This window comes from Epinephelus fuscoguttatus, linkage group LG15 (assembly GCF_011397635.1).
Source record: "Epinephelus fuscoguttatus linkage group LG15, E.fuscoguttatus.final_Chr_v1".
Classification (NCBI taxonomy): domain Eukaryota; kingdom Metazoa; phylum Chordata; class Actinopteri; order Perciformes; family Serranidae; genus Epinephelus; species Epinephelus fuscoguttatus.
In genome coordinates this window covers 16,824,395-16,840,461 of record NC_064766.1, presented here as the reverse complement: position 1 = coordinate 16,840,461, position 16,067 = coordinate 16,824,395, and the positions used below count along the sequence as shown (strand labels likewise).

The following is a 16,067-nucleotide window of genomic DNA, read 5'->3' as shown; positions in this document are numbered from 1 at the left end:
GTAAGTGTGTCTGGCTCCTTTCATTCACCATTTAATCATAATTTCTTATTTATAGAGCACTCTTCTAGGTTCTCTATTTTTATTAACTCGCATTTAATGTTTTGGAAACACATTGTACAAAGTCTTAAAAATCTTAAACTAATAAAATGAGTCATACAGGTTTTTTTTTTTTTTTAAATCAATACAATGGAACACAATTTATTACTCTAAACATCAGTTTCATTTTTCTTCATGTGCTGAGAAAAACAATCAAGCTCATTCAGGGCTTTTAATAGATTGAGTTGGAAGTTCAGATTTCAATAGCATGTAAAGAACTGCTATTAAATGGACCCTTGACATTTCTTTTTCTTTTTAAGTCCTTAAAGCTACACTTGGTACTATTACCAAAATAATTTGTTTTTCATATTTGCTGAAACGCTCACTATATTCACACAGGGCTAAATGAGACGGATAATCTGGGGGGAAAAAAGAAAATCACATTTCCCTGCTGATTCAGTGGCCTTGTGGCATATGTATGGCCTTAAGGCCCGAACATACTCGGGCGGAACGGACTCCGCGAAGGTCTGCGCGGACTCAAAGCGGACGTCCGCAAGTCCCGTGCGCGCAAAGCTCAGATTTTACGACTGCGCGGACTCCACTCTGCGCACCAGTGACTGCTCGGCATGTATTTTTCACATGGCGGGGATTTTTCATGGACATTTTTACAGGAAACTACAACGCGGAAGTGCGCTCGACTATGGAAGCCCACATGACTGCGGACATTGCCCTGCAGAGTCCGTTCCGCTTATAGTACACCCGAGTATGTTCGGGCCTTTACTGCAAAGCCATGGAGTCTCGCAGCTGTCAGTCATGTCAATCACTGCTTGATAACTGTGGCCAAACTGTCAAACTAGGCAGCGCTGATCACATGAAAATCACGAGTCTGTTACTGCATTGCCTATTCTCTCCTCAACTGTTTTTGGAAACATATTTTAGTGTACTCCTCAGCTGTAAAATGAAAAAGTTTGTGACCCAGCTGCCATGTTGGATACAGTTACACGGAAGTACCAAGCACTGCCCTCCAGCTGGACCAACTTTTCTCATTTTACAGCTAAACAGTACACTAAAATATCTTTCTGAAAACATCTGAAGTGAGAAGTAGGCAATGTAGTAATAGGAGTGATTGACATCTGCATTAAAGACTACTTGGCTCTGATTGGTTGTTGCTGCCACACTGGCATCCGATTCTAGTGTAAGCCATTAGAGGTAGACATGATTTTTTTTCAGTTTTTGTCAAACTCAACCTGTCTCATGACGGTCTAAACCCAGCGCACATTCCCTTTTAGTGGATAAACAATCTAATGCTTGGTGAATTCTTCTTAACAATGACAGTACATCCAATCAATGGTTGCTAATGTTAGCAGTAACGTGGCTAACATATGCTAAACGGACTAACAGTTAATGCTGCTCGAGAGGTCTAGAAGACAACTATGATTGTTTCAAGGTGTCTGACGAGAGGGAGGCAGGCGGACCGGACCCCTGTTTATGCTTCGTGTTGGCCACAGTCTCATGTACTTTCAGAATGTAGTGACAGTTCCAGCAAATATTACAAAGAAAAATTCATAAAAGTTTCCAACTGTAGCTTTACAGTGCTCAAAAATGTTAAGTAAACCCGAAACGATTAGTTGATTGATAGGTCGACTGGCAGGAAATCAATCGACTAACTGTTTTGATCATCATTTAACATGCTGCTTATCTCTGCTTGATGTGACCAGAAATTGATCTTTGGTTGCACACGGTTGGTTAGACAAAGAGGACATCTGAAGACATTACTCTGGACAGATTCAAAGGATAATAAAAACAACTGTTAGATGTGGCCTTTATCGAAAGCTCCAGAAAAGTGACTTTGTTTTCTGAATTACTGATCCAGCGTCATGAATGAACTTTCATCCCTTTATCAAGCTGTCAGTTATAAGATTATTGAATTGTCCCAATATCTTAAATCTTCAAATGTATGGCAGTTAATTGTAGGAATATGAATGAAGTAAATCAGAAGAACCTCAAGGATCAACCTCTCAGTGTGAGTGTGACCAACTCCAATACTGCAGCCAATAAACAAAATCAGATGCGATAACTTTTGGAGGAGGGCTTCATGAACAGAAGCCAATGCTTACCATGAATATGAAAGAGCCCGGGTGGTCATTGCAATAAATGCTGAGAGTGCTGCTGCAGCTATACGCCTATAGATTACACCACCACATAAAAAAAAGACGGCTTCAGAAAAGTTGTGTACAGAACATGTGAGAGATGAGTCAAATTCTGCATTGCAGCATAAAATATTTTTATTCTCAGTTGGTCAGTAAGATATTATATGGATTTGATCACCTCTGAAACTTTGGTATTTGCTGTATAATGAGAGAGAAGATCGGCACCAATAAGAGAGCTGATCTAAAGGTCAATAATATTTCTAGTTTTGGGCAACAGCATATTGGGGTTTTTATTACTATTCAGCACAAGTTGGAGACTGATAAGAAGCTTCTGAAGAGCATAAAATGCAAACTGCAGGTTTTTAACAGCTTGCTTTACAGAATCAGCAAAACAGAGAACTGTGCCGTCAGCATAGAAATTTCCAACAGTTATGTACGAGACAATGGTATTAATTACATTCAAAAACTCTCCATTGTGCATTCACCAGCAGTGCGCACGCTAACTGATTGGGATTTGCAAATTGAACCACATACAGGCTCAAGGATTGGAGCCAATTAACAAAAGTGTCTGTAATAGCAGGAAATAATCAACTTTATTAAAGATGCTTCAGGGAGTCGTGATTAGCCTGTCCAGACATGGCATAAGATAACTTTCAATCTGTGAAGGAACAGTAATAAGACTCTCTGTAGATTGAAATGCCAATTGTGGAGCACTTTAAGCTGATTATTTACTATGAATCCCAAATTCTGGGTGTGCAGGACAATGAAGAGATTAGACAGGATTAGGTTATAAATTATATAATTTATTACATGAACAAAACGGCCATGTTAGTGGCTCTGTGAGGCTGCACTTACAGGCACAGTGGTGCTTTGAGCTAAATGTTAACTTTGCATGCTGAAATTCTCACAGTGACAAAGCTAACATTGCATATGTTTACCATTTTCATCATCTTTCTTTAGCTCGTTAGCATTCTAACATTTGCTAATTAGCATTAGCCACAAAGTACATCTGAAGCAGCAATATGGCAACAAAAATGACAAACAACAATAGTCTGAAAATCAAGTCAATAATTGTGTACATGATTCATTTTAATGCCCAAACTGAAGTAGCCTAACTAGCGGGATAACATTTCACTGGAATTTCATTTTCTTTTATAATATGTGACAAATAAAATTGATTGATTGAAGTCTGTGAAGGGGTCCGGTTTGGTGACCTCAGATTTGCATTTCTGCTTTTTGCAGGTGATGTGGTTCTATTAGCTTCATCACACCGTGACCTCCAGCATACACTGGGGCGGTTTGTAGCCGAGTGCGAAGCGGCCCTCCAAATCAGAGGCCATGCTGGAAAATGGTTTCTTGCCCCCTCTAGGTTGGGAGTGAGTTACTGCTACAAGCAAGAGAGTTCAAGTATCTCGCAGTCTTGTTCATTGTGAGGGCAGAATGGAGCATGAGATGGATCAGTGGTTTGGCGCAATGTCTGCAGTTATGCAGATGCTGTGCCAGACTGTTGTGGTGAAGAGAGAGCTGAGCCAGAAGGCAAAGCTATTGATTTACTGGTCCATCTACATCCCAACCCTCACCTATGGTCATGAGCTCTGGGTAGTGACCAAAAGAATGAGGTCACGGATGCAAGCTGCCGAAATTAGTTTCCTCTGAAGGGTGGCTGGGCTCAGCTTTATAGATAGGGTAAGGAGCTCTGACATCTGGAGGGAGCTCGGAGTAGAGCCGCTGCTCCTTCACTTCAAAAGGGGTCAGTTGAGGTGGTTCGGGCATCTGATCAGGATGTCTCCTGGGCGCCTCCTGTTGGAGGTATTCCAGGCATGTCCCACTAGTAGAAGGCCCTGGGGCAGACCCAGAACACACTGGAGGGATTACATATCTAATCTGGCCTGGGAACGCCTCCAGGTCCCCCAGGAGGAGCTGGAAAGCGTTGCTGGGGAGAGGGATATCTGGAATGCTTTGCTTGGCTTCGGATAAGTCCGCAGTAAAGTACGTTCGGAAGACTGTGTTTGCACTGAAATTGTAGTCTTTTGACAATTAATGGAAAATCTGAAATGTCTGTGATTTTGAAACTATGTAGGCTACATGCACTGATAGCTCTGAGCCCCGTAATTAAAACTGAGCATCTAGGCGACTGTCACAACATGCATTATCTTCTTTTCTTGCATCAATAAATTATGTTTAAAGGTTGTTGCAAGTTTTTTTTCTCATTAACTCAATATCCTCTTCTCCTACAACTTTTTATAATTAATAATCACAGTGATACCTTGCTGATTTACTTGTAGCCTCTGTGGCATTGAACCACATCTTAAGTGCTTACATTTGACAGGTACTGTCATTTTTATAAGGGTCTTTTTAATGAGCTTTCTCTCACAGATAGCATGAGACGCTCCATGAGTTTTAAGCCCAAATTTTTGTTAAGCTGTGAATTTTCCATGCACAGAAAGAGACAGGCACCTCTCCTGATGGCTGTTCTGCTTTAAGCTGAAGAAGACAACCATTTGTCTCTGTCTGTGACAGCCCTGGTTATTTTTGAAAAGTGTAAATTGCAGGGATCATAGCTAAGGCTGAGGCATCATCAGTCATGCAAGAGGTACAGTCCTAGGGGACAGACTGTATGACAGTAGAAAACCAGCATTAAGGAGGTGAGTGGAGGATGATAGACAGAATAATTTAATTTACTTTTGTTTTTAATTTAATTGGCAATATAAATCAAAATATGTTGATATCTTTTGTAACTTTAACTGAAGCAGGCTCTGCCATTCATACATACAGTGGCAAAACTTAAGTGATTCCCAGCCTTATGGGTTAGGCTACTCCTGCAATTAACTGGAGGTATGGTTTAAGACTGTGAAGTGTCTCAACTAATTGAATTCAAAAAAGTAAAATTTGGAAATTTGATTAAAGATATGTATTTCCACATATTAAAGGAGCAGTGAATAAGATTTAGGGGGATTTAGTGGCATCTAGCAGTGAGGATTGCAGATTGCAACCAGCTGAAACTTCTCCCCGTTAGAATTCCTTTAGTGTTCTTTGTTAGTAGGAGCCAAATAAACCACATAGGTCTTTTCCTCTCCAAAACAAACAAAAACGAAACAAAACAAACACACAAACAAAAAACGCAAACAAATAGGTGATGAGAAAGTGGTAAAAACACTGAGTAAAGTAGTTTCACCTTAAAAAACATGATGCTTTTTGGCATATCAGAAATGGGCAGTTTGCCCACCACATTCTAGTGTGTGCTCGTTCTTTTTCTGATCCAGATGTTCAGGAGGTTTTTACCAGGAGCTGAATTATCCTCAGAGGTCTCCTCCTCTCTGAAACAAACAGTCCCAGGGTTTTAAATTGCTAAAAACACTAAATAAAACACTTTTACTTTACAAACCAGTGTTTCTCTGATGCTGTTTGGCATGTACAGTAGAGGATGGGCAGTTTGCCCAACACATCCTAATGTGTGCTCACCATTTTCTTTGATAACTTAACAGCTAGACACTCAGGAGGTTTTCAGCAGGAGCCGAATTATCTACAGCGGTCTCCTCCTCTCCAGAATAAATGGACCCAGTGATTTAAACCTATAAAAACACTAAATAAAGCACAATCACGTTACAAATCAGTGTTTTTCCAATGCTGCACATCGCAGATGGGCTCCTATGTATGGTGGCCAACACAAAAAAATATCTACAGTCGGTCTTTGGTTTGTCCGTTCTGGTCTACTGTGTAAACATGGAGATCTTCGTAAATGAGAACCCACTCCCTATGTAGGTACGACTCATTCTAAGGTAAACAAAACGCCACAATTATTATTTTCAGGTGATTATACACTAAAGAAAACGTGCTTACTATACTGTTCCATTTCTGCCCATACAACCCCATAAATCCTACACACTGGACCTTTAAGTCAGCTGTAACACCTGAATGCAGGTTGCTGGTGAAGAATCTCAGTCATCCAGGTCATAGTAATCTTAAGTACTATATCGTAGGCAACTGGACTTGCTTGAGTTTCTTGGTGAGGTGACCTCAACAACACCAGTTGATTAGAACGTCCAGTCGATTAGAACGTGAAGAAGCCTCTTGGATGAGTTTAAGTTTTAAGTTTATTCACTTTATTAATCCCCCTGAGGGGAAATTCAATGTTTTCACTCTTGCTTGTCAATTACACACAGGTCCGAAAGACACACACATGCACGAACAGGACCTATATATGCACAAAGTGGAGAGATGTCAGAGTGAGGGGGCTGCCCTTGGCGAGGCGCCCCGAGTGGTTGGGGGGGTTCGGTGCCTTACTCATGGGCACCTCGGCAGTGCCCAGGAGGTGAACTGGCACTTCTCCAACCACCAGTCCACGCGCCATATTTTTTGGTCCGGACGGGGACTCGAACAGGCGACTCTCCAGTTCCCAACCCAAGTCCCTATGGACTTATGGACTGAGCCTATTGAGAGGTGGAACATCTTCAAGAAACTCAAGCAAGTCTAGTTGCCTACAATATAGCACTTAAGGCTGAACACAGGTTACAATTGTTAAGTAAGGGCTGAGATAAATGGCACAAAATAAATGTTTAACAGTTGACATGGTTGAATGGTTGAGTTAGCTAAAAGTTATGGATAAATGAAACAGTTTCTGCCACTGGTCGTATGAATGTAAACTTAACCAAACCTACCTCAACAGCACCTTTGTGGCAATATTACTTTTTTAATAGTTAATTTGTGTTCAGTAACATCCAGTTTAATAGAAACTCAGTCACATTTAATTGGTTGCATGACGGGTGGTGTTCAATGAATTCAGGATACTTGAATTAATCTGATGGGGCTATGGGGGTACATCTGAACAAAGGGAACATTACAAAGAATCTGTACTGTAATGTTTGTGTAGGTATATATATTTAGGGAATATACACCTTACTTTCAAAGATTGCCTGCTGTGTTGTTACTTTTTCAGCTAATGTTTCCTAGTTTCCATAGCGCCCATATACTCATAGCCAATGCCCATATATTCCGGTGACACAGGCTGGAGGCTGCACAGGCTACGTGGCATTATCCAGGCATCGGAGCCTCCACCAAACAAACAGTAGTGTTGGTATGCTGATCCTAATGGCTCTGCACCTCCACAGCAGCAGCAGCAGCTTTATTAGTGGCCTGACTCTCCTAATGACTCCAGTCCGGCTTCCTCCATGTTGTTAAATAAAAAACATGCACAGGCAGGAAAAATCATTTTCAGGAGTGGGGAAAAGAGTGCTTGTTTTCTCACTGACACTTCTATATTTTTTGAAAATGTAAAACTTTTAATTATGGTCTTTATGTCTGGAGAATGAGAATTAAAAAACTTGCGATACATGTAGTGCATTTTTTCCTCTCCAACAGTAGCTGCCTCCTTATATATATCCTTATAGCTCCTATATAAAACAGCCTACTAACTGTTTTCAAGGAAAAGAAAATTGCTGCAGTCTTCTAACGCTGTAAATTGGCATCAAATTTGGAGACATAATCAAAAAGGCTGGTGCAACTTATGCTTTAATGTATCATTGCACCACTAAACTGAAATGAGTCACCTGTCATCCTGGACAGTATTACTCACACATTAGTCAATATACTGATGCAACACAGCGCTTGTTTCAGAAATAGTTTTATTTCTTCACAGTCAACTTCCTGCCTGATATCAGATTCAAAGATCTGGACCCTGGCAAGTGAATTTCTACAGTCTGTTTTTATTGAGATGAAGCACTGGAATAAAAACATGTTTATCTGACTGAGTCGAGGAGGTTAATGTAACTTACCGCTTGTTATTTACCACCAGATTCTGTTTTATGTCTCCTGTTTTCTTGTGTGTCATCAGGACTGCCTCTTGCACTACTGTTTCACTGAAAGTTTTATCAGCACCACCTCTGTGATAGCCTCTGGCACTTCTTTATAAATCTGCTCTCCTGCAACAGAGGCCTCAAGCTGTGTGGATTTAACAGTTCACACTTTTTAAGTTCGTGTCCACTGAGCCGTTTATGTAAATTTCAAATCTCAAAAAATCAACTAGTGGCTTAGATACAATGTCACCTCGGACGCTGACCCCGAATTCCAAACCTTTGAGGAAAGGAACTCAGCGCTAAATGGCACTTTGTTAATGTGTCTCCGCTGACAGCAGTGGTGCTGCTCACCTCTCCTAATTACAGGATCCCCATTGGCTGGATGGATGGCAGAGCAGGAGCCAATCCTGGAGCGCCTACCAGCATGCTGGAGCCATATGACATGCCTTTTTGTTTTTAATGATCAAGGGGGCTCCTTTAAAATGTTTCCTTGCCTGTGTGTCCCACAGGTAGAGGGTTCAGACAGCTCAGACAACAACAGTACAGTGCAGCAAGCCCCCCTGCCCCCCCTCAAGAAGCTCGATCCAGAAAGCCGCTGGATCCAGAGGTGATCACAGGAGGCCAGAACTTCAGCACCTTTGCAGGTAAGGACTGATGTGCAATGTGAATGCTGCATGTGCAAAACTTTATACATCTGCAGTTCAGAGCCACAGCTACTGCTGCAATTTGATCATCTTTGGATGAAAAGTCCTCAGTCCTCAGATGTCTGAGTGTGAAACTGTAGGAGACAATCTCTCTTTATGAGCACAGTGGCTGTAATGCAACAGACAGAAGAACATTTCAAGCTTTTGGCTGTGTGATTGTTCAGTTCAGTCGCTTTATTCCACACTCTGATATTCATAACTAAAGTCTTATTTTTCTCAATAATCCCTGAAAGAAGCTCCATTACAGCATGTCCCCAATCCCCTGCATTGTCTTGGCATCAGCCACTTACATAAAAGCTCTCTCTTTGTTCCGAGCGCATTGTCGTCTCATTTCCATATCTAACAGTTTGCTAAGAAACTCCAACAGGAAACAATCAGAGTCTAGTTGCATTGTTACAGTATAACACTGGGAGTTTATACTTTACTAAGCATCCTTAAATACAGTTCTGTTACAGTATTAACAGCGAATATTTTCTTTGTCTCTTCACCTCAGGAAGCACATAAAACAGAAAATATGGCACGTGTTGGACGACCATCGCTTTCCCTGATCCACACAGGATTCCTGTTAGCTATTGTTTTACTACCAGGTGAGAGTTTATTAACCACTTTTAACTGCTTTAAAATGTACCTTTACCTTTGACAGACAGATGGAAATTAACTCTTATTTCACAGAAGTTGTTCCTCTTAACATTTATAACTGCTCTTGCAGAGATGTAGCCATACCACTGAAGATACTGAGGTCTTCTGGGGAAATTTGGGAATTTCTTTCTACAGTGATAAATATTTTTAAAATGACACCTAGAGTTTTTTCCATAATAATCATATTTGTGGCAGTGAGACAACTTTGAAACACCATTTAGTCCAGTGGTTCCCAATCTCCCTGGTATCAGGGTCGACCTGCTGCCCCTTCTCACAGGTTATGCTTTTGACTTAAAAGTCCAAAGCGTGATGTTTCCTCCTCAGATTTGTTTCATTTGAAGGGTTATCAGAGGTCTCAGGAGGTAAAGGTACTCGGCATTTTTACAAAAACATGATTTCGTGTAACAGAAATCTGGTTTATTTTCTTTCTAATCTATTAAATCACCTTCCCTCTTTTGGGGATGTCTTTGTTGAATATGTTTGCGTTTTTTGCAGCTGTAGAATGTAACTAAGTACATTTATTCAAGTATTGTGAGGTGCTTGTATTCCACTTGTATGCTTACATTGTGTTACCTCCACTCCATAAGGGTAAAAGAAAAGCGTATGGTACTTTTTACTCCACTACATTTATCTGACAGTCATAATTGGTAGTTGCTCTGCTGGTTGAGATTTTTATATTGAAAATGTATGATGAGTTTATAAAATATCACACGTTACTTTAAGCTCCACTTTGACAAACTAAAAGAATAAAATGCTACTTTCACATTAATGTATAAAAAAATACAACAATATAATAACTACATGGCTCATTTTTGTGCTGATAATACTTCTGTGTTTCCTTTTATTTTGGATACAAGACTTTGACTTACTTAACACCCCTGCATTGCTTCTCTCACTTTCGGAAAAGACTCAGTATTTCTAAAATCCTCTTTACATCCCTGGCCACTGGCACATTAATCTATGGCACAGAATTATAGAGACACCATTACCCTTATCTCTTTATTAAAGGTAAAATAACTTGACATGTTGATGTGGAAGGCAGCCTGTTAATCTTTCTTGAGTCATAAAAAGACATGCATCCCTCCTCTGGAAGATTTTCCACATTATTAGAGGCTGGCATTTTCTCTCATAATCAGCTGACTCGGCTGTTTTCTCATAGTCATAAACTTCTGAATGAAACCCCTGGTGAAACCGAAGACACTCCACATGTGAAAATAGAAATGTCCACAGACACATTGCCTCCTTCCCACCTTTAACTTTTACAGTGTAATCCTAATTGGTTTGTGTGAGGCCCCACTCCCTTTGTAGTTTTACAGCTTAACTTTACAGAGGCCCCCAGTAGCTGCACAAACTCCACCAGTCTGGTTCAAAATCTAACAGAGCGTGCACAAGGTTGGGTCAGGGTCTGCTGGAGCAGGAGGGGGTGTTTAATCTGCAGGATGCTGCCTGAGTCGGGGCGCCAGTGCCCCAGCACCTGCCGTGTTGCACCCAGAGGCTTATTAGCAGGTCAGCGTTTTCCCTGGTGGAGGTAAAAACTCGACATCTGGTCCTCGTCAGCTAACGTCCCTGCTGCTGCTAATGTGGCTGCTGTTTGTGTTTTACAGAGTTTCTGGGGGCTGTTCCAGTGGAGCAGCACAGGGAGGAGGAAGGTGAGGACCCGTGATGTGGCATGTGGGACACGTTGGTTGTTTAGAGCCAGCGTGTTCAAAATGAATTGGGAACTTTAAAAACTTAAATCACACACACATTTTCAAGGGATAATTCAACTGTGCTTCCTCTCTTCTATTTAGACAGTGACTTACAAATGGTGATCACATGAACAAACACTCTGACACTCTGAATGAAGCTAAACATAGTCACCTACAATTTTCATAATTGATTAATTATTTGAAGTAGATGCAGACAACTGCTAGATGCTGACTGTGACCTTTCAGAAGTGAAGATTTCTTGCTTGTCTTTGCCATAGATGATACTAAATCAAATATTTTTGGGTTGAGAATTACTGTTTGTACAAAGCAAGCATTTCAAAAAAGTCATCTTTGACATCTGGGAATCTGTAATGGGCATCTTTACTAATTATTTTATGCTGACATTTTTAGACCAATTAAGTTATTACCCAATTAATCACATCAAAGATATTAAGCAATTAATTGATAATGATAATAATCACAGCCCTAATCCAATCCAATACCCCTTTGGATGTGTTCAGTACCTCTGTGGACAGTTTCTGTTGGCAGCACCTCAGAGGAGAGGACAGTTTTTTCAGACGCTACAGTTTATTATGCTGTTGTGCTGGGGAATGGTTCCTGGGGAGATAAAATAACAGGAGTATCAAACATGTAGTCCATCTACTGTGCACACCTTATCCACAAACAAAACTCTATCAGTTACCAACAGAACAAAAACAACAACACAACAACCTCTCTAAACACACAGCTGAATCTTAAAGGACCAGTTTGATATTTAGAGATAAGCATATTCGCTCTGTGTCTGAGAGGGAGGTGAAAAGATCAAGATCACTCACACATCTGTAAACAGGAAGCTGGAGCCAGCAGCCAGTTAGTGTAGCTTAGCATTAAGACTGAAGACAGTCGGTAACAGTTATAACGACACAAACGTAATGTTGATTGACATCAATTAATGGACTTTAGAGGTGCTGGTAGGCAGAGAGAGACAGGCTCACTGTTTGCCCCTGTTTCCACTCCCTATGCTAAGCTAAGCTAAACTAAGCTAATTGGCTGCTGGCTCAAGCTACATATTTAACTTACAGAAATGAGAGTGACGTCAACCTGGTCATATAACATTTAGCAAGAAAGCAAATAAGTGTATTTTCATTTATCTTAGGCTTTTCCTAAACTCATAAATATTTACTAATTATATGGTGTTATGTGTATAGTTTGAAACACAGTTGATGTTTTACAGTGAGATAGTTTATTAACTCACAATCACAATATAAACAATAAAAATAACTTTACATAATTGAATACAAATATTAGGTCCAAACAACAGTTCATATTCTGTATTCTGTCAACATATATAAGGTATGCAACATAACTAGCACTCTTTTGTCTGTGCCTATAAGTAGTATAAATACTAAACTTAAGATCATTGTGAGTCCGAGGACATAAAAGTACACCTATTCTTCACTATGAAATGAAAATATATTTGTTTAAAGGTCCAGTATGTAGGATTTAGTGACATCTAGTGGTGAGGTTATAGAACAAAACTTCTCCTATGTGCAAAGTGTGTAGGAGACCTATGGTGACCAACACAAAAATGTGAAAATGCAATAATGCAAAAGCACAAAAACGCAAAACGTTTTTAGAGCCCATGTGTGGTTTGTCTGCTCTGGGCTACTGTAGAAACAACATGGCGGACTCTATGGCAGAGAAACAGCTCTGCATGTAGATATAAACAGCTCATTCTGAGGTAATAAAAACATGATTATATACAATTTCTGTCAATATATGCCCCTAAATTCTCCACACTGGACCTTTAATCTCACGACATAATTTCTAAAGTCTGGTGCCGCCACACTTCATTTAGTCCCCTCTCTCCCTCTCCTCTCCCATCAGTGTCTGTGGTGTCTGATGATGTGAAGGCCGAGGCCATGGAAAACCTGAAGACGCTGGTTCGCAATAAAAGGAACGTCCCTGTCCTCGCTGTGCCCCAGTTCAAACGCGTACCGGACTTCTGGGGATGGTACAAGTACTTCATGGACAGCCACAACCAGGAGGGAGTGAGTGGAGTTTGTTTTACATTAATTATTCAGTCTCTGCCAGTGAGGATTATGAAACACTGCCTGATTTTTCCTATAACCAGTTTGTATTTTGAGGAGAGTTTTTTTTTCTTATTTATTTTTTATCATAGATGTACCCAGCATTTTATTCCAAAAAATGATTGAAACAGCTTTTGACCATGGTTATATAAAGGTATTAATATGCCATTACCCTCTTAAGTTACTCTTCAATGCGAGTCATGTTCCAGCATGTATTCTTAGACTTCGTGAGAGCTCTGTGGTTTAAGAGTCAGGCTGTATGGATGAGTGAAAAGACAGTGAGCTGAAAAAGAACATTCCTCCTCAGAGGATTTGTGTGAACGTGTTCACCTATCAAGGGCTTCGCTTAAATTCTTTCTTCTTTTTAGTTTTATTTATTCTCATGTGAATGATATGGAATCAGAGCACATTCATTAATTTTGTCCCCTTTTCACCTCGATACTTCAGGTTGAGGATCTGGATCGCCTGTACATGGCCTACCTGCAGAACAAGCACAGGTCAGAGGAGGGCCCAACCTTCAACCACTACCTCAAGCACCTCAGTGAAATCTACAAAACTTGTGCTGATTCTGATGACCCAGAGTGCATCTCTGAGTCCACCAGCAAGCCAAAGGCTGCAGTGGTGATGCCCGCCCCCATCAAGTCTGCTGCCGTCAGGCTGTGCAACCCTTACCTCGACCCCTACTGCCTCTACCCCCTTGGCCCCAAGGCTGCTGCCCCCGAGCCTGAGCCAGCTCCAGCTCCAGTCAAGGTGCCGGCCCCCATCCTCACCCCCATGCTGCCCATGCCCCTGAAGAGCCCCACTGGCTTCTACTACTACGCCCCTGTCCTGGAGCCCTTCCTGAGTGGTGCGCAGAGGTCTGAGCTGCTGAGGATCTGCAATCCTGAAGATGTGGAGTGTCTGCAGTATCACTTGCGGGCAGCTTATGGCTACCGCCCAGCTGTTGGCCCAGCCCCATCCTATGCCGCCCTCAACTGTGACCCCAAAGACCCCTACTGCAGGCCCCCCCTGGTTCACAAAGCCCCCACCGGTTTCTACCACCTGCTCTACCCCACCTGTGACCCAGCAGTCGATCCTCTGTGTGTGACCAGTGTCGCTGCTCCTGCCCCCCAGGCTGCAGAGGAGGCCCCTAAAGAGCAGCACTGCAACCCTCTCTTTGACGCCGGCTGCAATCCCCTGACCGCCACCAAGCTGTCTGGCCTCACCAAGCCTGTGCTGGAGTACGCCCCCAAGGACGAGCCCGCACCACCTGCTGCTCCTCTGACCTGCGACCCTCGCTATGACCCGTTCTGCATACTGGCAGCCGCCGCTGCCCTTCGCAAGCCTGCTCCACTGATGCCCGAGCACCAGGTCTGAATTTGAAGTCCTGCTACTAGGATAGAATAGCTTTGACTAATCTAGTGTAATCTTGCTTGTTGAATGGTTCTATTAAAAGTCTGTTCCTTTTCAGTCTGTTTATTAAATGATGTAGTGAGTGTAGTGATATAGTGGGTGTTGCATAATGCTTTCACTTGTCTATGATCTGCTTTGAACCAAACCACAAATCAATCAATCAACCAGGTCCGCTACAGGCTTGGCATCCGCGGCAAGACCAAGGAGGGCTACGACTGCTATGTGCACTATGACAAAGACTGCACCCCGGTGAAGTCTGGCTATGAGGCCAAGGCTGACATCAAGGCTCCAGCCAAGCCCTTCTGCCATCCCTTTGACCCCAACTGCGGCAAGTTTGCTTCACCCTCCAACCTCAAGGCCCCTGGGCCCGACAAGGATGGCATAATCCTGCCCGACCCCAACTGTGACCCTGAGTACGACTACAACTGCCGCCTGCGTCGCGCCGAGCCCGCCGCTGTTGCTGATGAGCCTGCTGCTGCCAAGGAGGAGGCTGCTGACGAGCCCGCCAAAGAAGCCGCTGCCCCACGCTTTGAAGACTTCCTCAGGGGCGTCATGAGCCAGCACAAATAGGTTTCGCAAATAACAGAATCAACACCTGCTAGATAATCTGACAGAAATGGAGCTCCCTAATCTTTATGGACTTCATGGACCCACAAATCAGTCAGAAAATACTGCAGCCTTTACATAGTGAAACTGATTTTCCCAGAAAATCTGAAGATATCTTAACTTTGGTCTGATTTTAAAAGAGGGGAAACAATTCAAGAGGGCCAAGCAACATAGAAGATTATGTGAAACTTGTGTATTAAATACTTCACATATGTATGTTTGTAGAAAAGAGTTGTATGTATAGATGTGTAATAGATTAGGGGTAGTTTGAATTTGTGTTAGCGGGCAAGAATTTCTCTCTGTTGTACATTCTCTGTTTCCATTTGAGTCACCCTATTTAATGTTGTTTCTCTAAACATCATAATGCTTCATATGTTTAGTTTTTATGAAGCTCTGAATAAAAAAAAGTTTTGAAAAACTTTCCGTCTCGAGGTTTATCCATCTGCACACCGAGGTCACAGCCCGAGATAAGATTAAAGTGTAAAACCTCATAACGATAGCAGCAAAACACCGCTGCTGTTCTGCTGCCATCATTATGTATCCACCAAATATTTCGAATGTTTTTAACCCTGTTAGAGGGAGCCGACTCGGCATGCAGCATTTCATCGCATCAGTCCCCAGATGTTGTGACTAATATGCAGCACATCACCGAGCCAGCTGGCACATTGCTCCTGCAACAGTTTATGTGCCACCATTATAAAAATAGCTCATTGTTGTCGCATCTGCACATTTTATATTCACACATTATCACCCAAAATGTGTGTTTTGCATGATAGAACATCACACTGCAAGACCTTTAATGAATTAGCGATGCAGTAAAACAAGTTTCCGAGACAAAAAACAGATTTTTTGGCGGAGATACAGAGAGGAAATGCAGAGAAAGAGAGAGGGATGACATTCAATGATAGTCCCCAGTTATATGTTATGAGTCTCATACATCTGGCTACCAGTCACACCCAGTCATCTTCCT

The 16,067-nt window shown here is 41.9% G+C and overlaps 1 protein-coding gene across 1 annotated transcript; it reads left to right on the top strand.

Annotated features, from left to right (window-relative positions):
* Positions 1-5,925: 5,925 nt before the first annotated feature.
* On the top strand, positions 5,926-15,350 carry and2 (actinodin2). Its single transcript, XM_049598069.1, has 6 exons — positions 5,926-5,944; positions 8,488-8,622; positions 10,926-10,970; positions 12,897-13,060; positions 13,547-14,449; positions 14,660-15,350. Exons 1-6 carry the CDS (start codon positions 5,926-5,928, stop codon positions 15,059-15,061), a joined length of 1,668 nt encoding a protein of 555 aa, XP_049454026.1. The 3' UTR covers positions 15,062-15,350.
* The last annotated feature ends 717 nt before the right edge of the window (positions 15,351-16,067 follow it).

Excerpts from the sequence above, each read along its gene's own strand:
- and2 (XM_049598069.1), top strand. Across the intron at positions 8,623-10,925 it reads GAACTTCAGCACCTTTGCAG|AGTTTCTGGGGGCTGTTCCA; the intron begins GTAAGGACTGAT and ends TGTGTTTTACAG. Across the intron at positions 13,061-13,546 it reads ACAGCCACAACCAGGAGGGA|GTTGAGGATCTGGATCGCCT; the intron begins GTGAGTGGAGTT and ends TCGATACTTCAG.